Below are 19,943 nucleotides of genomic sequence, written 5' to 3'. Positions count from 1 at the left end.
ACTCATGACCCCACGCGACCCTACTGAGGAGGGCCCTCAGGAGAAGAGGGGCAGGGGAGAGGGGACAAGATTATAACCTGCTGGGAATATGACCAACACCCGGTAGATTCATACAGTAAAATTCATGATGAATAAAAGATACGTGAGGGGTTATGGTGGGCATCGGGACACCCACAGGGTCCTTCAGGCACCTTAGTAGCATAGGTTAAGGTCGTGGACATGGCATCAAACCTGAGTTTCATACTGTAAGTATTATTTTGTTGTTGTTGTTGTTGTTTTTTCTAGCTCAGGCTGACCTGGAATTCACTATGTAGTCTCAGGGTGGCCTTGAACTCACAGGGATCCTCCTACCTCTGCCTCCCCAGTGCTGAGATTAAAGGCGTGCACTACCATGCCTGGCTCATAGCGTAACTCTTATTACCAGATGGTGTGACCTTGTACGACCCTCTAAGGTCCCAGCTTCCTGGGTTGCAGCCTTGTGAACTCGCTGACACTCAGGCCTTGTTCATCTCTACGGTGTGGGGGTTTCGTTTGCATGTGTCTGTGGTGTGCGTGTTTACGTGTCTGTTTGTGCATGGGTGTGGGGGCTGGGGTTGGTGTCAGGTTGCCCTCCTCAACAGCTCTCCTCACCTTACTTTTTTGTTTTCCAGGCAGGGTCTCACTGTAGCCCAGGCTGACCTGGAACTCACTCTGTAGCCCCAGGCTGGCCACGAACTCACAGGGATCCTCCTACCTCTGCCTCCCGAGTGCTGGGATGAAAGGCGTGCACCACCACGCGGGGCCTTTCTTTTCTTATATATAAACAAGAGAATCATAACCGGTAGCCGCTAGCTTACAATGAAGTACTCAGCTTGGTGCCTGGCCCATGGTGAGAACTCAGTACAGATATCAGCACTGTCATTGTCACTCACTGCAGGCTTCAGGTCTCTATTTGGGACGTCTGTTACTTTGTTCAGTAGTCCATTTGCATTTTCCCAAGGTCTGGGGAGAGACTTTGTGGGACTAGTGGCCCTATCCTTGTTACTATCTTGTCACGATGGCTTCCTTCCTTTGTCTTAGTCCATTGAGGCTGTGTGGTGGTCGGAACGTGTGTCCCCCACGGGCTCAGGTGTTTTATTCAGCTTGTGATTTAGGCCTTCAGTCGCCTTGGGCGGAGGAGGTGTCACTGGGGGCACATCCTGGGGTCCGACCCGAAGGTGTGTTTGGAGGTAGATCTGATTCCCGCCCCGAAGGTCTGTGCCCTGGTGCGTCTTGTGTTTGCTGCCTGCTGGTTTTTCTCTCTCTGCTTGGACCTGTGAAAGGCAGCCAGCTTCTTCTGCCATTGACAGAACATTCCCTGGATCCATGAGCTTGAAATAAACCCCTGCGTCCTGTAAACTGGGTCTGCTTTGGGTGTTCCTCCCAGTATCGTGGAGCTGTGTGCTGCAGGCTGCTCATAACAGCCTCTCATAGACAGAGTCATTCATACAATGGCCGGAGTTTAGTCCAACAGTACGGAGGCTGGAAAGTCCAAAATTAGGGCCCTAGCTGGCTCAGTGTGTGATGAGGCCCAGTTTCTGGTTTGAAGATACTGCCATCTAGCAGTGTTTTTCTGGGATGGTAGAGCAGGGTAGTTCTCTGGGGCCTCTTTGATCAGGGCACTGATCCCATTCATGAGGGCTGTACCCCTGTGATGTATACCTTCCCCCAAACCACCTGCTGATGCCATCACATTATTGGCTGGGTTCCAGCATATGAATGGAGGGGCGGGGCTTGATACCTGTGCCGACCAGACCACTCCCCTTGTCTCTTCCCTCTGTGGTACACTCCAGAAGATAGGAACTTTGTTCCTTTAAAAAAAAGATAAAGCTGGGCGTGGTGGCACATGCCTTTAATCCCAGTACTCTGGAAGCAGAGGTAGGAGGATTGCCGTGAGTTTGAGGCCACCCTGAGACTACAAAGTGAATCCCAGGTCAGCCTGGGATAGAGTGAGACCCTACCTCGAAAAACCAAAAAAAAAGAAAAGAAAAGAAAAAGTGTATATATATATATATGCAAGCAAAGAGAGAGAGAGAGAGAGAATGAATAAATCAATATGGCCATTCCAGGCCCTCTTGCCACTGTAAATGAGCTGTAGATGCATGGGCCACACTCTGTGTGTCTGGCCCTACGTGGGGGCTGGAGAATTGAACTTGGGCCATTAGGCTTTGCAAGCAAGTGTCTTTATCTGCTGAGCCCTTTCCCCTGCCTGTGGGGACTTTGTTCTTCCTGCTGTTGGGTTTCGGGGAGTTTTGCTGCGGGGAGCGTAGGAGGTGCTCTTTTGGTGGAGGTGGGAGGGAACGCGCATGTGGGAGTCTGTTTCAGTTACTTAAAAGTCTGCGTCCATTGATTCATAAGAAGGCAGTGAGGCTTCTTTTCATGAGAACTGTGGAATGGTCAAGCCATGTTTTCTGTTGCAGTCCACTGACGTCTGTGAGCAGATCCTGAGGGTGGTGAGTCGGTCCAACCGACTGGAAGAGCTGGTGTTGGAAAACGCTGGACTTCGAGCGTGAGTGTGTTCCTGAGTGTGCCAACATGTTGCTTTGGAACTCTGTGCCATTGGCGTTCCTGACTGTGCACAGTTTTAAAAAATCTTGGGGTGCTCGTCGATGCCTAGAGTTTTCTCTTCTGCAAAAAAAAGTGAACAAGCAGAAAACTATTAAATACTCTTCTCACTGTCTGTCACTAAATGCATGAGAGAGGAGTGTCAAGGGAGGAAGGGTTTGTTGTGGCCCTTGTCACAGTGGGGCAGAGGGCGTGGAGGCAGGTGGCTGAGGGACCGAGGAAGCGCACAGCAGCTGGCTGCATCCCTGACTTGAACCAGGATGGGGCCCAGGTCGTTACTCTCTAGCTGTGCCCCTATGTTTGCCAGCCAAGCTTCACTTAAGGGTTCCAGAACCTCTCAAAACATTGCCACCAGCTGGAGACTTGGCGTTCAAACACATGCAGCTATGTGGACATTTAACACTGAAACCGTAAACAACCTGTGGTTACTGGCGTCATTATCATGATGGCCAAGAATTTGATGACTTTCTTTTAAAAAAATTTTTTTTTTAAATTTATTTGAGAGTGAGAAAGAGAATATGAATATATGGGTGTGCCAGGGCCTCCTGCCACTGCAAACGAACTCCAGATGCCTGCGCCACTTTGTGCATCTAACTTCCTGTGGGTGCTAGGGAATCACGCTAGGCTGGGAGACTTTGTGAGCAAGCGCCTTTACCCACTGAACGAATTGTCGACCATCTGTGATCCCTGTCCTACAGTGAGGTGGGAGGCACGGGTCCCCAAGGCTCGCCCACCCGCCAGCCAGCCCGGCATCCGCAGCTATGAGCAAGGAGACCCCGCCTCAAACAAGGGGGACGGTGAAGACCAACACTTGGGGTTGTCCTCCGACCTCCACACCTGCGTGGCCGTATTCACACCCATGAAGACCTCCGACCTAATAATTAATAGTCATAATAACAACTTCAACAACGCGGGGAGAATAACAGCGCCTACTTTTCTCAGCTAATGTGAGAGAAAGCTGATTAGTGTACGTAGAGTATATAGACGTTATATAGGCGTGTGCCTTTCGCGTTGAAGGTTGAGAGTTTAGACGCGTGCCTTTTGCACCGAGGTTGCTCTTGCACCTTTCCCGTTGTAGTTGTAGTTGTAGTGACAGCCTGTTCCCTGTGACTGTATTGCGCCGTTTCTGTCACTACATGGCCTTCATCTAGCGCAGTAGAGTTTTACCAAGTCAAGAGCATGAGTTCACTGCTGCCGATGACAGGGGCAGCTATGTCACAACTGCAGCACTTAATGCACATGATTTCAGGTTAAATAAAACCGAAACAGTGATTTTTCTTTTGTGTAAAATACAGGACCAGCAGTGATATCCTTTAATCAGTAATTACAGTAATCAGTTTTACATTCATGGAATTGAGAGCTATAGCAGTGAACAGCCCCTGAGAGTTCTCATGAAAAGCAGGTCCATTTCAGGATTATACAAGATTAGGAGGGACCGAGTCGTACTGTTAAGAGCACCAGAATGGTATTTGGATAAAAGGACTACACGCAGCATTACTTTTCCTGTTGCTGTGACCAAATCCCCAACGGGAAGTGACTTAAAGAAGCAAGGGCGTGGTTTGGCTCCCAGTTAAGCGCAGAGGGAAGGCTTGGCGGTGGGTGTGTGAGGCAGCTGGTCACACTGTGTCAGCAGTCAGGAAGCAGAGTGGACAGGAAGTGGGGCCTGCCTCCCAAGCCTCAGTGCCCGCCCAGTAAAGCACTTCCTTCTGAGGATTCGGTGAGCTTCCAAAACAGCACTGCCAGGTCAGGACCAGATCTCCAGACGTGTGAGACTATGGGAGGCTTTTCATATTCAAACCATAACAAGGGGAAGTTTTCTTTTTCTTTTTCTTTTACTGTAGCTTGTAGATTTTTATTTATTTCTTTGAGAGTGACAAAGAGCGAGAGAGATAATGAGCGCATCAGAGCCTCCAGCCACTGCAAACGAACTCTAGACGCATGCGCCCCCTTGTGCATCTCTCTTATGTGGGTCCTGCGGAATCGAGCCTTGAACCAGAGTCCTTAGGCTTCATAGGCAAGCGCTTAACTATTAAGCCATCTCTCCAGCCCCCCCCCCCACTTTGTTTTTTTGCTGGGGTTAAAGGCATGTATCACCACACCCAGATGTTATCTGTGTTTTATTTGCTTTTGAATTAGGTTTTGGAAAATCAAAATGAACCATATCCCATGATGAGGGAATGGGGGAAATGGCTCAGAGGTTAAAAGCACTTGCTTGCTAAGCCTGCTGTCTGAGGTTTGATTCTCCAGTACTCACATAAGCCAGACATACCATTTGCAATGGCAAGAGACTCTGGTGTACCCATTCTCCCTCTCTCCCTCTCTCCCTCTCTCTCTCTCTCTCTCTCTCCCCTTCTACTTAATTTCTCTAGTGAGGTGTAATGGATGTTTGCAAAAAGCAAGACTTAGGGGAATATTATTTATTGGGAAATGGGGGACTGGCAATTGTAACTGGCCCATGGTCAGGCTTAGAAAGCTCTCTAGGGCTGGAGGTATGGGTTAGTGATTAAGGTGTTTGCCTGCAAAACCAAAGGATCCAGGTTTGATTCCCCAGGACCCACGTGAGCCAGATGCACAAGGGGGGGGGGCGCATGCATCTGGAGTTCGTTTGTAGTGGCTGGAGGCCCTTGTGCAATTATTCTTTCTTTCCCCACCTTTCTCTGTCAAATAAGTAAATAAAATAAAATATAAAAAAGAAAAGAAAGCTCTCTACCCCCGAGCAACACCGGAAGCCCTGAAGGGAACTTTGTCAAGGAGTTTCTCTGTTTTGGATTTTACCGAGTTTTAGTCTTTCATTATTTCCCTAGAACGGCTTTTGCGTTTTGTCCACTCACTCCTGCGCTCTTGTCCACATGCAGAGATTTTGCACCGAAGCTGGCCGCCGCGCTGGCGCACAACCCCGCCTCAGGACTGCACACCATCGACCTTGCTGGCAACCCCCTGGAGGATCGAGGTACCATGAGCCCCGGCGCTGGCGCTGCCCGAGCTGTGGGAAGGCCAGCGTTTTAAGCTGAGATGTGATGACGTTGTATCTTATTTTGGTTTTTCAAGTTAGGGTCTCACTGTGGCCCAGGCTGACCTGGAACTCACTCTCTATTCCCAGGCTGGTCTTGAACACACAGTGATCCTCCCACTTCTGCCTCCCAAGTGCCGGGATTAAAGGTGGGCACCGCCAACGCCCGGCCCGTGATTATGTTAGGGATGCTGTTCATGTGGTTCCTAGTTTTGTTTCTTTTGAGCAAAGATATGCTAAAATGTTAACACATGATTAACTTTTCTTTGAAATTATACAGAAAGAAAGGAGGATGTTATTTTAAAAATATTTTATTATTTATTAATTTGAGAGAAATAGGCAGAGAGAGGAAGAGAGAGAGAAAGAGAGAGAGAGAAAGAGAGAGAGAGAGAGTGTGTGCGCATGGGCATGCCAGGGCCTCCAGCCACTGCAAACAAACTCTAGATGCCTGTGCCACCTTGTGCATGTGGCTAACGTGGATTCTGGGTAATTGAACCTGGGTCCTTTGACTTCGCAGGCAAGCACCTTAACCGTTAAGCCATCTCTCCAGCCCTTTATTGTTATTTTTGTTGAGAACTTCAGTATAGGAATGTTTTGTAACTCGATTGTGTTCCCATTTCCTTACCCTCTTGTGCTCCCTGTTCCTCACCCTTCATCCACTGAGGATCTTCTTCCGAGGCAGCCTTTCTTCTGTCGTCTTCTTCCTTTTTTTTTTTTTTTTGTTATTAATTTATTTATTTGAAAGAGAGAGAGAGGGTTAGGTCTGCTTTACTTGGGTACTGGGGGAAAGAGAGAGAGAGGCAGATCTGGTTTTACTTGGGTACTGGGGAATTGGGTCTGGGTCCGTAGGCTTTACAGGCTAGGTAGGACCCTAACTGCTGAGCTACCTCTCCATCCCTCATCCCATGTTTTAAAAATATATTTTATTGATTTGAGAGAGAAAGTGAATGTAGGCTCACCAGGGCCTCCTGCCATTGCAAAGGGACTCCAGATACATGTTCCACTTTCTTCATCTGGTTTTACCTAGGTACTAGGGAACCGAACCCAGGTCAGTAGGCTTTGCTGGCAAGTGCACTCAACCACTGAGATCTCCCGAGCCTTTCACCCCTTTGTAATTTAAATTATTTATTTATTTAGTTTTGGTTTTTCAAGAGGGGATTTTGTCTTAGTCAAAGCTGACTTGGAATTCACTACATAGTCTCAGGGTGGCCTCGAACTCACAGCAATCCTCCTACCTCTGCCTCCAGAGTGCTGGGATTAAAGGTGTGCACCAACACACCTGGCTTATTATTAGTTTTTTTTTTTTTTTTTTCTTAAGACAAGGTCTTGCTATATAGCTGAGGCTGACCTTGAACTCACACTATCCCTACCTCCACTTTCCAAGTGTTGGGATTATATGCATCTGCCACCATCCTGGTTACAACTGTTAGGTCTCTACTGGCTATAGGACCTTGTGCATGCTAGGTGAATGTTCTGCCACGGAGCTCTGTCCCCAGCCCACAGTTTTATCTTGTGAAGAACTTAGAATTGGTTGGTAGTTAGGGTGTTGAAGTTCCATTGGAGTCACCTGCCTTTCACAGTATACAAGGGGGTGATGTGTATAGTAGGAGCCAGAATCTTGGGGACCAGCTTAGGTTTCTGCCTGTCTCCTCCTTTTCCAAGTTTAGCAGGTTGGAATTTGTGGTTATAAGGAGACGGGAGGCCCAGAGCTCGTGGCGAGGTAGAAAGCGCAACTCGGAAACCGAGGGCTTCCTGGTGTGTGTGCAACTGTGTTCAGTGGTCACCCTTCTCCTCCCATGATAAAAGAGAGGAAAAGTGTCCTCGTGAGGAAAGGAAGCAAAGAGAAGAGCAGGTTTAGGAAGGGGGCGGGAGGTTCCGTTCTCAGCAGCAGGACGTTAATGGATGGGTTTAAGAAGGAATCTCTCTCTCTCTCTTTATAGAAGACATTTCATTTTTATTTCCTGTTGTAAGTATTCCTCGGCTTTGTAGAAAAAGGGCCTTTCATCTTTTAAAAAATACTTTATTTTGTTAAGTTTATTTTTTATTTATTTATTTGACAGAGAGAAATAGGGAGAGAGAGAGGGAGAGAGAGAGGGGGAGAGAGAGAGGGAGAGAGAATGGGCGTGCCAGGGCCTCTAGCCACTGCAAACAAACTCCAGATGCATGCACCCCTTGTGCATGCAGCATACATGGGTCTTGGAGAATTGAAACTGGGTCCTTTGGCTTTATAGGAAAATGCCTTAATTGCTAAGCCATCCCTCCAGCCCAATTTTATTTATTTATTTGACAGAAAGAAGGAGAAAGAGAGAAAGAGAGAGAGAGGGAGGGAGAGAGAATGGGTGCACCAGGGCTCCAGCCACTGTAAAGGAACTCCAGACACATGCGCCCCCTTGTGCATCTGGCATACATGGATCCTGGGGAATCAAACCTGGGTCCTTTGGCTTTGCAAGCAAACGCCTTAACTGCTAAGTCATCCCTCCAGCCTGGGCCTTTCATCTTTTGATAGCGTATACTTGATGAAGGTTGACTGTCCACCTGAGCTGAGGTTACTGACTTTCCATTTCTGCTGTGGTCACGCTTACCTTTGTGTTACTGGGACAAACACCTGATCAAAAGCAGCTGATGGGGGCAAAGGTTTTACTCTGGCTTACAGTCCCGAGGGAAGCTTTGTGATGCAGGGGAAAGCATGGCATGAGCAGAGGCTGGAAATTACCTCAGCCACAGCAAGGGAGAGCTAGCTGGCTGTGACATCCCGAAGCACAACCCAACAACACACCTCCTCTAGCAAGACTTCACACCCCCAAATTGCCACCAGCTGGGAACCAACATTTGGAGAATGCATGTATTTGTGGAGGACACCTATGCATGCTCAAAGTAACCAATCCAGTGCACCCTGACCTGATGCCTGATTTACATCTCCCAGACTGGAGCCCCCGTATATGCTCAAAGTAACTAATCCATTGCACCCTGACCTGATGCCTGATTGATATCTCCCAGACTGGAGCCCCCATATATGCTCAAAGTAACTAATCCTGTGCACCCTGACCTGATGCCTAGTTTACATCTCCCAGACTGGAGCCCCGTATATGCTCAAACCAACCAGCCTAGTCCAGCCTGATCTGATGCTTGATTGTACATCCTCAAGAATAACCTAGTCCACCATGACCTGACGCCCGATTTATACCCCTTAGGCTATAAGAACCCATGGCCTTAGTCACCAAGTGGTGAGTTTTATGCTTTTCTTTCTGAGAATAAAGCTTTGCCTAACATGCCCTTCTCCTTTGTCTACACCCATCAGATCTTTGCAGGCTGTGAAACAGCAGACTTGAGAGCCACTGGCTTGGGGAATTGTAGTTCTAGACTGTTGAGTGTCTGTTACTTTAACCGCAGGCTGAACCCAGCAAGAGCTGAGAAAGGCTCTGTCACCCTCACAACCTGCAACAGCACAGCACTCAGGCAGTATCCCATTATTCACTGTGACTTGCTTTATGGCTGTACATATGATCACTGTTGGTACTTGTGCAATGGGCACTTTGAAGAAAGGTGTTTCTTTGCTATTGGGTGTTTGGGGTGCTAATGCATAGGGTTTTTTTTTGTTACTATCAGACTTAGTTCACATAATTTGGCACTACTTTAAAAATATTTATTTGACAGACAGAGAGAGAGAGAGAAGAGAGAATGAGGATGGGAATGCCAGGGCCTCCTGGCACTGCAAACAAACTCCAGACACATTTGCCACTTTGTGATTCAGGCTTTATGTGGGTACTAGGGAATTGAACCCCAGGATGTCAGGCTTTGTAAGGAAATGTCTTTTAACTGCTCAGCCAACTCTCCAGCCCACTACTTTGGTACTATTGATTGATCTATACAGAATTAGAATAATTATATCTCTTCATTTATGAAATGTTCCATTTATCTCTAGTAATATTTCTTAGAACCTTTAACTTGTTTCATTACAGCTCTACCAGGTCTCTCGCTAGTGGTTTTAACATGCATCCTCTCCCATATTTCACATTTACTTCCGAGTACATGTTGTATTTCTAAGCATCTCAAAAACATGACAATTTTATTCAGAGAAGTCACCTTTGACTTTTAATTTGAGTACTTACTGTATTTATAATTAGTATAACTTTCAATTAATCTAGGTGAAAAATCAATTTTTCTATTTTCCCATTGTTCTCTTATTTCTTTGTTCCTTCCCCCACTTCGATAATCATGCTTTGAGAACTGACTCTTCCTTCCCTCCCCCACTAACTTGTTACTCATTCTTTGACAAGAACGTTTCAGCTCTATGTCAGACCTGCTAATGTTCTCGCTTCACTTTCCGGTCTGGAATAGTGTGTACGAACGTCGAGACATAAATGTTTCAGAATGTCCACCAGGAGACTTTGATGTGCTGGCAGACCTCCCCGGGAAGACAGCAGGGATTCCCAGAACACCCGCCACCCTTGAGAAGCACCCATGTCAAGGCTTACCGGCGGTTGTTTCGCCTAAATTTTGATAAGATTTGTAGAGATTTAGGGTTATATAAGAAGAACTGGGTCCAGCAGGAAAGGCCTTCGTAGCTGCCTGGAATTGCAGAGCTGGCTCTTGCTTAGCAGGGTCGAGGGAACCCGCTCGTAGGTTCAAGGCTGCTTCAAGGACGCGAGGACGGGCGGCTCTTCCTTCTACTCACAGAATCGCACCGCGCAGTGCGGTCCTTGCATGGGTGAGCTGGTATTCCCAGCCTCCCACGCTTGCCGGTAAATTTAGAAAATACTTAATTTTAAATACTAGAAAATTCTTTGTGAGTCATTCCCCGTTAACAAAACCTACCTTACGATGTGCAGGCATTCTGTGATTGCCGAGGCTGTTAACCGTCAGCCAGTTCAGTGTGGGAACCCGTCTGCTACAAGCAGAGCTGTCGCTGAGTCATTAGTATTCCCCCATTCTTCTCAGTCATCAGCTAGCGTGCATCTGCTGCTCCCGAAGAGCGACAGCTCGTTAGACAGGAGCGAAGAAGGAAAATGCGGGGAGCTGCTCTATCACCCTTTCTGGAAGGATCTGCATTTTCAAATAGCGCCATGAGCAGAGGGGAACACTTGTCCTGAGGGAAGAAATTTCAGGTTCTTTTGTGTGTACTGCGATCTTTGCCTTTTCCTATCCAGTGGGCCGGACAGAGGGAAAGGAAGTTTGCTGGAGAATGGTTACAGGCTACCCTCCAAGTTTAGATTAAAAAAAAAAAAAAGACAACTTTATTTGAAATAAAATCTAAGTTTTATTTTCACACATGTAAAACAGTTGCTGTTCTGTAAAAATTCTAATTTCCAGTAATCTGAGAATGTTCTTGAAAATTCTAATAATCGCTGTTTTTTTTCTGGTTCCTAGGTGTGTCCTCTTTAAGTATCCAATTTGCCAAACTCCCAAAGGGATTGAAGCATTTAAATCTATCTAAAACCTCTTTGTCACCTAAAGGTACAGTATTATATTATGTCTCTATTACCGTTGCACCTGTCCCACTGAGCAGAGCTGCTGCTCCGTGCAGAGCTACATTTAAAAATGCACATCACATCAAAACGGGGGAGACGAGTTAGAAAGAAAAAGGGAGTCAGTGGATGGGGGAGGGTAGGAAGGGAGAGTGGTTGGAGGGGATGATGACTATGGCATAATGTCTGTGTGTATGGAGGTTGTCAATAAAAAGTTTAAAAGACAAAACGAAACAAAACAAAACGGGCTTTTTGGTGCACGCCCAATCCGACCACTCAGGAAGCAGAGGTAGGAGGACCACTGTGAGTTTGAGGCCAGCCTGGGACTACACAGGATAGCCTGGGCTAAAGTGAGTCCTTACCTCAAAACCGCCCTCCCCCAAACAAAAATGTTAAAAAACAAAATAGAATTAGGCTGCTAAGAGGAAAATAAGGAGCACACGCACTCCAGTACCCTGGCAGTTTTACAATGAGGACATTGTGCCATTCCCACTTGGTGGCCTGATGTTAAGTGTTCTGTGCTGAGAAGAATTTTTTAAGTGCTTACATTGTCTTAGCTTCTGAAAACTCCAGCTGGGTGAGTGCCCTCCTTGCTGCCCGCAGCCTCGTGCCTGACATTCCTAGAGGGAGGTGTCTCTGCTCTCATTGGTTCACTGTTAGACAAATCAATTGGCCCACCCGCTGGAGTCACCAAGGAAGCTCCTCCACTTCTATGTTCTGTCCCTGGGGATGGCTGTATTTGTTTCTCCCGGGTCGGTTCCTCACACTGCTCCCTCCTTCCTCTTGTTCATCCACTCGTTCGATTGCATTCTCTGTTGTTTTCCCCAGAAGTGTCTCCATAACGACAGTGGACGCGACCAGGCACTCACTATCACGTCTTCATCTTTGTGCTTGGTTCAGAAGCCTGGAAAAGCTATCTTTCCCTTCCCACCACTAAATACCCTCTGAGGGAGCTGGAGCGATGGCTTAGGAGTTAAGGTGTTTGCCTGCAAAGCCAAAGGACCCAGGTTCTATTCCCCAGGACCCATGTTAGCCAGATGCACAGGGGGTCGCATGAGTCTGGAGTTTGGCAGTGGCTGGAGGCCCTGGCATGCACATTCTCTCCCTCCCTCTGCCTCTTTCTTTCTATCAAATAAATAAATAAATAAATAAATAAATAAATAAATAAATAAATAAATAATATATTTAAGTACCCTCCGAGGTTGTCTGCTGAGACCCCCCCCCCCCACCAGGCCCACTCAATCGTTCCTTCCTTTATGTCATTGCTGGTGGCGCCCGTGACATTTCTTGTCTCAGTGCTGTGTCTTTCCTGTGATGGCGGGCTGTCCTTGTGGTCTATGCTGCTCCAAATCTTCAAGCCCCTGGCACTGTGTCTGGACCACCATGGGATTCCTTGGAAGCTTCTGCAATTAAACTGTGTTGTTTCTGAAGTAGATTGGGTCTTTCAGAGGCATTCTCTGTGGGGTTGTCATTCATGTTAGACTGTGGCTGAAGCCTGACTTTGCCACTTCCTGTGAACATGGCCTCCTGGCCGAGTCGCCTGTAAGCAGTAGTCACTGCGTCACGGTGGTGGAGTTAAATGAGTTAACGTACAGTGTGGCTTTGGATATAGAAGGTTTAAAAAAAAATGGTTTATTTTTGTTTATTTATTTGAGAAAGAGGGAGAGAAAGAGAAGGAGAGAATGGACTCACGAGGGCCTTCAGCCACTGCAAATGAACTCCAGATGCATGCGCCACGATGTGCATCTGGCTAACGTGGGACCTGGAGAATTGAGCCTTGGGTCCTTAAGCTTCCTAGGCAAGCACCTTAACTGCTAAGCCGTCTCTCCAGCCCTCATCGATTTTTTTCTTAATTTATATAACCCCTTTGCATAGTAATACAAGGTTGTGTTCCCTTGTTTTAATTCATTTATCCTTTGTGGGACAGCCTTTGGCTGTGAGGTAGCTCGTTGTCACCTGTCACTGGTGCCTTGTCCCTGCCAGTGTGGCGGGACTGGAGAGACTCCAGGGCAAAGCCAGGTTCCACTGTGTCCCCAGGGTGAGGACAGCCCTGCCTTGTTTGTCCCCCCCGTCACAAGTAAAGGTGTCCCAATTTGTCTCTTTATTGTCACAAAATAGTCCAAATCAAATACTGCATTTAGAGAATTAATGTTGTTTTAAAACATGGGTCACAAAGAATTTTACATTCTCTTCTTTTTTAAGGCAAATACCTTGAGATACTCTTGTTTTGAAATATTAGTTTCTTTTCTTAATTGCTTTAAAATATTTTATTTACTTGAGAGAGAGAAAAAGGCAGATAGAGAGAGATTGGGTGCTCCAGGGCCTCTAGCCACTGCGAATGAACTCCAGACGAATGCCTCATCTTATGCATCTGGCTTACATGGATACTGGGGAGTCAAATATAGGTCCTTAGGCTTTGCAGACAAGTGCCTTAACCACTGATCCATCTCTCCAGCCTGAAATACTGGTTTTTTAAAAGTATATACATAGGTTCTGAAAGGCTTGGAGTTTCAAAATAGCTCAGATCAAGTTGCAATTTTAAGTTTCTGTTGAATTCAACATTTTTTTTATTTCCTAGAAAACGTTTATATTCATAGATCCATAATCTCAGACAAATTTGTTCTTTTAATTTCTGTGTGTGCCTCCCCTCCCCCAAAACCACCTTCACTGTCCCTCAGGTGCCGGCTGACTGATGGCTTTCTGGACTCCAACAAATGGCCCGCCGGCTAGATTATGTCATGGCCTGGCCATCTGGTGCTAGCCTTTTTTGAGCTGTAAATACTCCACTTGTAAAGATTAAGAATGGTTGGAATCCTGAGTCTGCCAGCCAGTCGTAGAGCGGCATTGAATTGGTGTTTCCCTTGGGTTGTAAGAGCCTGCTCTTTTCCAGGCTGTTCTGTAGTTCCCTGCTCGGAGTGGCTTATTAACATGGCCTAGGAGGTGGCAAGCAGATTCCCACTGTATTTCCGTGCGTGAGGCTGGCATTGACTGGCTACCTGTCACAGGCCTGTGCTTATCAGGAGCAGTTTCCTGTCAGCAATCATTTCGCCTTGCCTTTCCATTGTGTAATTTTTTTTTTATTGGGTTTTCTGTGACGTCAACTTGATTTTATAAAAGATCTTCTTCTTTTTTTCTTTTCGGTTTTTCAAGGTAGGGTTTCGCTCTAGCCCAGGCTAACCTGGAATTCACTATGTCATCTCAGGATGGCCTTGAACTCACAGTGATCCTCCTACCTCTGCCTCCTGAGTGTTGGGATTAAAGGGGCATGCCACCACGCCCAGCTTTAAATGATGTTCTTGACGAGCATCAGTCTGGTATTGTGCATATGTTCTGGGCTCAATCATTGTGTTAAAAGTTGTAGGCTCTAACGACCTGGGTTCAATCCCCAGTACCCACATAAACCAGATGCACAAGGTGGCACATGCATCTGGGGTTCGTTTGTAGTGGCTAGAGGGTCTGGCGCATCTCTCTGTCTGTATTTTTCTCTCTCAAATAAATACATAAAATATTTTTTAAAAAGTTCTAGGCTTCAACCATACTGTTTAAAATTAATGACTATTGGGGCTGGAGAGATGGCTCAGCAGTCAAAATGCTTGCTTGCAGAACCTGCCAGTCCAAGTTCGATCCCTCAGTATCCACATAAAAAGCCAGCTGCACAAAGTGGTGCATGCCTCTGGAGTTCATTTGCAGCAGCAAGAGGCCCTGGTGCACTCCTGCTCTTGCTCTCATTATTTCTTACAAATAAAGAAATACAGTATGTGTGTGTGTGTGTGTGTGTGTGTGTGTGTGTGTGTGTGTGTGTATTTACATATTTTATTTACTTGATAGAAAGAGGAAGAGAGAGAGAAACAGAGAGAGAGGGAGGGAGCGAATGGCCGCTCCAAGGCCTCTAGCCACTGCAAACTCCAGATGCATGTGCCACCTTGTGCATCTGCTTTACGTGGGTGCTGGGGAATGAAGCTCTAGCCTTCTAGCCCTTAGGCTTTGAAGGCAAGTGCTGGAACCTCTGAACCATCTCTCCAGCCTAGCAATTATTTTTGTCTTTTTAAAAAAGCAACTCTGTTTTCCTTAAATTATTTCTTTTTAAAAATATGTTTTATGCATTTATTTACTTATTTGAGAAAGATGGAGAGAGAGAGAGAGAGAGAGAAAGAAAGAAAGAAAGAAAGAAAGAAAGAAAGAAAGAAAGAAAGGGTGTGCCAGGGCCTCCAGCCACTGCAAATGAACTCCAGATGCATGCGCCCCCTTGTGCATCTGGCTTACGTGGGTCCTGGAGAATCAAACCGGGAGCCTTTGGCTTTGCAGGCAAACGTCTTAATTGCTAAGCCACGTCTCCAGTCCCTCTTTTTTTTTTTTTTTTTTTTTGAGATGGCATTCAATATGTAGTCTCAGGGTTTTTCCATGTAGGGCCTTACTCTAGTTCAGACTGACCTGGAATTCACCATGTAGTCTCAGGGTGGCCTCGAACTCATCGCGATCCTCCTACCTCTGCCTCCCAAGTGCTGGGATTAAAGGTGTGCGCCACCACGTCCAGCTACATAAAATATTTTTAAAAAAGGAGAAACGAGGGCTGGAGAGATGGCTTAGCAGTTAAGCGCTTGCCTGTGAAGCCTAAGGACCCCGGTTCAAGGCTCGGTTCCCCAGGTCCCACGTTAGCCAGATGCACAAGGGGGCGCACGCGTCTGAAGTTCGTTTGCAGAGGCTGGAGGCCCTGGCGCGCCCATTCTCTCTCTCTCTCTCTATCTGTCTTTCTGTGTCTGTCGCTTTCAAATAAATAAATAAATAAATAATTAAAAAAAATAAATAAATAAAAAATAAAAAAAAAGGAGAATCGAAACAAAGCAAATTGACGCGCACCAATAATAGGACAATCTGGAGGAAGTTAGCCTGTTTTCCCGGAGGCAGCCTTTGGGCGTTAAGCCTGTCTCCAGTGCCTGCTCCTTTCATGAAGCTCAGCTAATCGAAGCCGCCTCCTCCCCGTGTCCAATGCTGTGGCTTCTTGTTTCCATGAGAACTGCTGCCTCACGGGATGGTGAAGACAGTTACCGCTCAGCCCAGAGCTTGGTTCCAACACTCTCCCCCAGTGCCGGCTGGGTGCCTTTTATAGCACAGCCCAGCATTTGCACAGGACCTTCACATATCGCCCCGTGTTCTTTAGACCATTGCTAGAGATTGCCTGGATGCCGGGTATAATGTAAATCTATGTAACAAACCAGCGCTCTACTGTATAATTGAGGGAATGTTGACCAAGAAAAACGTCCATACATGCTCAGTGCTGTAAGCATGCGCTCCTGGGTGAGCATCCTGGCTTCCTGAGGGCTGGTCAGGAGAAGACACTGCTGTGCCCACCTGGGGGCTGTGCTCACAGTTAACTCTTGCTGAGCAATTTGACGGGGTTGCCGGCCCACTGATGGGAGCCCACATACCTCATTCTGTTTCCTGGAGTGGGAACTGGGCTTGAGCTGTTCCCATCTTTGCAGGGGTGAATAGCCTTTCTCAGTCACTCAGTGCCAACCCGCTGACCGCCTCCACCCTCACCCACCTCGACCTCTCAGGGAACGCCCTTCGCGGGGATGACCTCTCGGTAAGTCCTGTCCTTGGCTCCCTCTCCAAAGGAGCTATACTTTTTTTTGTTTGTTTGTTTGTTTGCATGCATATATGTGTACGGTATGTGTGCATGTTTGTGTGTATGGTAGTGTGTATGCACACGCTTGTGGGGCCAGAGGTTGATGTTGGGTTCTGTCTCCTGTCACTTCTCCACCTCATTTAAAAATATGTATATTTATTTATTTATGAGAGAGAGAGAATGGGCCTCCAGCCATTGCAAACGAACTCCAGACACATGTGCTACCTTGTGCATCTGGCTTTATGTGGGACCAGGCGAGTCGAACCTGGGTCCTTTGGCTTTGCAGGCAAGTGCCTTTTAACCGCTAAGCCACCTCTCCAGCCCCACCTCATTTTTTTGAGACAGGGTCTCTCCCTGGCCCTACAGCTCACCCAGTCAGCTTCGACTGGCTAGCCAGCAAGCCTCAGAGGTCCTCCCGTCTCTTGCTCCCCAGCTGTGGGATTACAGGTAGGTATATCATACCTGGCATTGTCCCGGGGGTTCTAAGGATCCAAACTCAGTGTGTGTGTGTGTGTGTGTGTACGTGCGCACCTGTGTGCACACGTGCACCTGGCCCTCACTTTGTCCACTGAGCCATGTCCTTCGCCACAAAGTGGCCATATTTATGGTAAGGTTAGAACAGTTTCTTTTTCCTTTTTTTTTATTCTTTTTTTTTTTTTTGCAGGCACGTATTTGTGCATTTGTGTGTGGGTGTGTTCATGTGTGGGTTTCTGCATGTGGAGGTCAGAGGACAACTTCGGGTATCATTCTTCTGGTGTCTCCTTCTCTCTCTTTTGTGAGGCAGGGTTCCATTAATGCTGGGATGAAAGGCATACTCCCCTATGGCCCAGCTCATGCTCTTTTATTTATTTATTTGCAGGTGGGGGAGAGGGAGAGAGAATGGGCACCCCAGAGCCTCTAGCCAGTGCAGATGAACTCCAGAAGCATGAGCTACCTCATGCATCTAGCTTTATGTTGGTACTAAGGATTTGAACCTGGGTCCTTATGCTTCTCAGGAACGTGTCTGAACTGCTGAGCCACCTCTCCAGCCTCACTCCTCCGCTTTTTTGAGACAGGGTTCCTCACTGGCCTGGAGGGAGTTGATAATTAGGCTAGACTGGCTGGCCAGTGAGCCCCAGGGATCTGCTTACCTGTGCCTTGCTATGGCCAGAAGTACAAGCATGCACCACCATGCCTGGCATTTTCTTTTTAACAAGGGTTCTGGGGATTCAGCTGAAGATTTTATGCTTGTAAAGCAAGCACTTTACTAACTGACCCATTTTTCCAGACCCCAGAATGATTTCTCACCCTGACTTCCTAGTTTGTTCTACGCTTCTCCTGACCATGGCACCTTTAAAACATGCTACAACATTACAAAGTAGTTTAGTGGACATTTTAGAACCTTTCTTAATTAAATGTAGTCTGTCACCACAATTAGTTGTTTTTCTAATTTAATAATCCTGAAGTTCAAGTTCTTTGGTTGGGGGGGGGGATATTTCATTATTAAATAGTATTGTTGGGAATAGTACTTTTAAAAACCTTTAAAAAATTATTTTACTTTTATTTATTTGACACAGAGAGATATATAAGCAGATAGATATTAGAGAGAATAGCATGCCAGAGCCTTCATCACTGTAAACAAACTCCAGATGTATGTGCCACCTTGTGCATCTGGCTTATGTGGGTCCTGGGGAATCAAACCTGGATCCTTTGGCTTCATAGGCAAATGCCTTAACCTCTAAGCCATCTCTCCAGCCCCTGTGCTCTTTTTTTTTGGCGGGGTATTATTTTGTAGCCAAGGGTGGCCTCACATTCATGGTGATCCCTCTGCCTTAGCCTCCCACATTCTGAGATTACAGCTGTGAGCCGCCATGTCTGCCAGTTTTGATTGTATTGTTTTTAAAAGGGGCTACTGGGTTAACTTCGGTCCCAGACTGTTCTATGAATGAAATAGAAGTTATCAAGAGCAACTAATTATTGGCATTCAATTGTGAAGGCAAAAAAATATCTCCTAGGTTATAACAAGATTTTGTAGAGTTTTATTTACGTATTTGTGAGGAAAGGGGAAGAGAGAAAGAGTGAACATGGATGCTCCTGGGCCTCTTGCCACTGCCAACAAACTCGAGATGCATACATCAGTTTGTGCACGTGGCTTTTACATGGGTACTGGGGAATCGAACCTGGGACAGCAGGCTTTGCAAGAAAGTGCCTTTAAGTACTGAGCTGTCTCCCCAGCCCTATGATGAGACCTTTTTGTTTTGTTTTGCATCGGAGCAGTCATGTAAACGTTTGGCAGATCTTACTGACAGGAAGAGTTCATTGTGATCTCATTCCCGTGGGTGGTAAATGGCCCCTTTTGGTTGCCATAACAGAATTTAGAAGAAATTGGTGTGTGTAGCAAGTGAGCTTCTTGTGGGGGGGGGGTTAATTTACATTCTGCTTTGTAGGGATGAGAAACACTGAAAATTATTTATACTTATTTATTTTTATTTATTTATTTATTTGATGGGGGGGGGGGAGAGAATGGGCATGCCAGGATCCCCAGCCACCGCAAACAAACTCCAGACATATGGGCCCCCTTACACATCTGGTTTATATGGGTCCTGGGGCATCAAACCTGGGTCCTTTGACTTTGCAAGCAAATGCCTTAACCGCTAAGCCATCCATCCAGCCCTGAAATTTATTTTATTTTACTTGCAAGGCAGGGAATACAAATGGAGGCTGTTTCGTTTTTACGTTCCCCCTCCTTCATACCTGCAAATCAGTAATCATTACCTATCTCCTGGTGCCCCGGCCTTACCCATGCACTTTCCACGGTCACCAATGGTTCATGCACCTTTCCTCCATCCCCCCACCCCTTCCCAGACCGAGGCAGTGCCAGGCATTAGAACATCACAGTGGCACAGCAGAGGTTGAGAGGGAAGGGGCTGAGGACGGAGCGTGGTGGCTCATCCTGAAATCCCAGTACTTGGAAGCTGAAGGGAGAACGGGCACAAGTCAGAGTCCAGCTTAGGCTGCGTTCATGAGTATCATGCCAGCCTGTGCTGCAGAGGAACACCCTGCTTCATCTGGCGCGGTGGCGCACGCCTTTAATCCCAGCACTTGGGAGGAGGAGGTAGGAGGATTGCCGTGAGTTCGAGGCAACCCTGAGACGACATAGTGAATTCCAGGTCAGCCTGGGCTACAGTGAGACCCTGCCTCGAAAAATAACAAGACCCTGTCTCAGCAAAACTAAACATAACAAAGAGACACAGAGGAAGTCATAAGACTGAGCTAGCTG

At 46.8% G+C, this 19,943-nt stretch overlaps 1 protein-coding gene across 10 annotated transcripts in view; it reads left to right on the top strand.

The window, feature by feature from the left end:
* Positions 1 to 19,943, top strand: part of Carmil1 (capping protein regulator and myosin 1 linker 1) — a 263,372-nt gene that overhangs the window by 135,116 nt on the left and 108,313 nt on the right. For all 10 annotated transcript variants that reach the window (XM_045132264.1, XM_045132262.1, XM_045132263.1 and 7 more), the window contains exons 10-13: positions 2,439 to 2,527; positions 5,439 to 5,533; positions 10,961 to 11,047; positions 16,539 to 16,642. In XM_045132264.1, the coding sequence (XP_044988199.1) occupies positions 2,439 to 2,527; positions 5,439 to 5,533; positions 10,961 to 11,047; positions 16,539 to 16,642 (375 nt within the window). The remainder of the gene's footprint in view (positions 1 to 2,438; positions 2,528 to 5,438; positions 5,534 to 10,960; positions 11,048 to 16,538; positions 16,643 to 19,943) is intronic.

Source organism: Jaculus jaculus, chromosome 13 (assembly GCF_020740685.1).
Source record: "Jaculus jaculus isolate mJacJac1 chromosome 13, mJacJac1.mat.Y.cur, whole genome shotgun sequence".
NCBI lineage: Eukaryota > Metazoa > Chordata > Mammalia > Rodentia > Dipodidae > Jaculus > Jaculus jaculus.
This window is presented reverse-complemented; position numbering and strand designations above follow the sequence as displayed.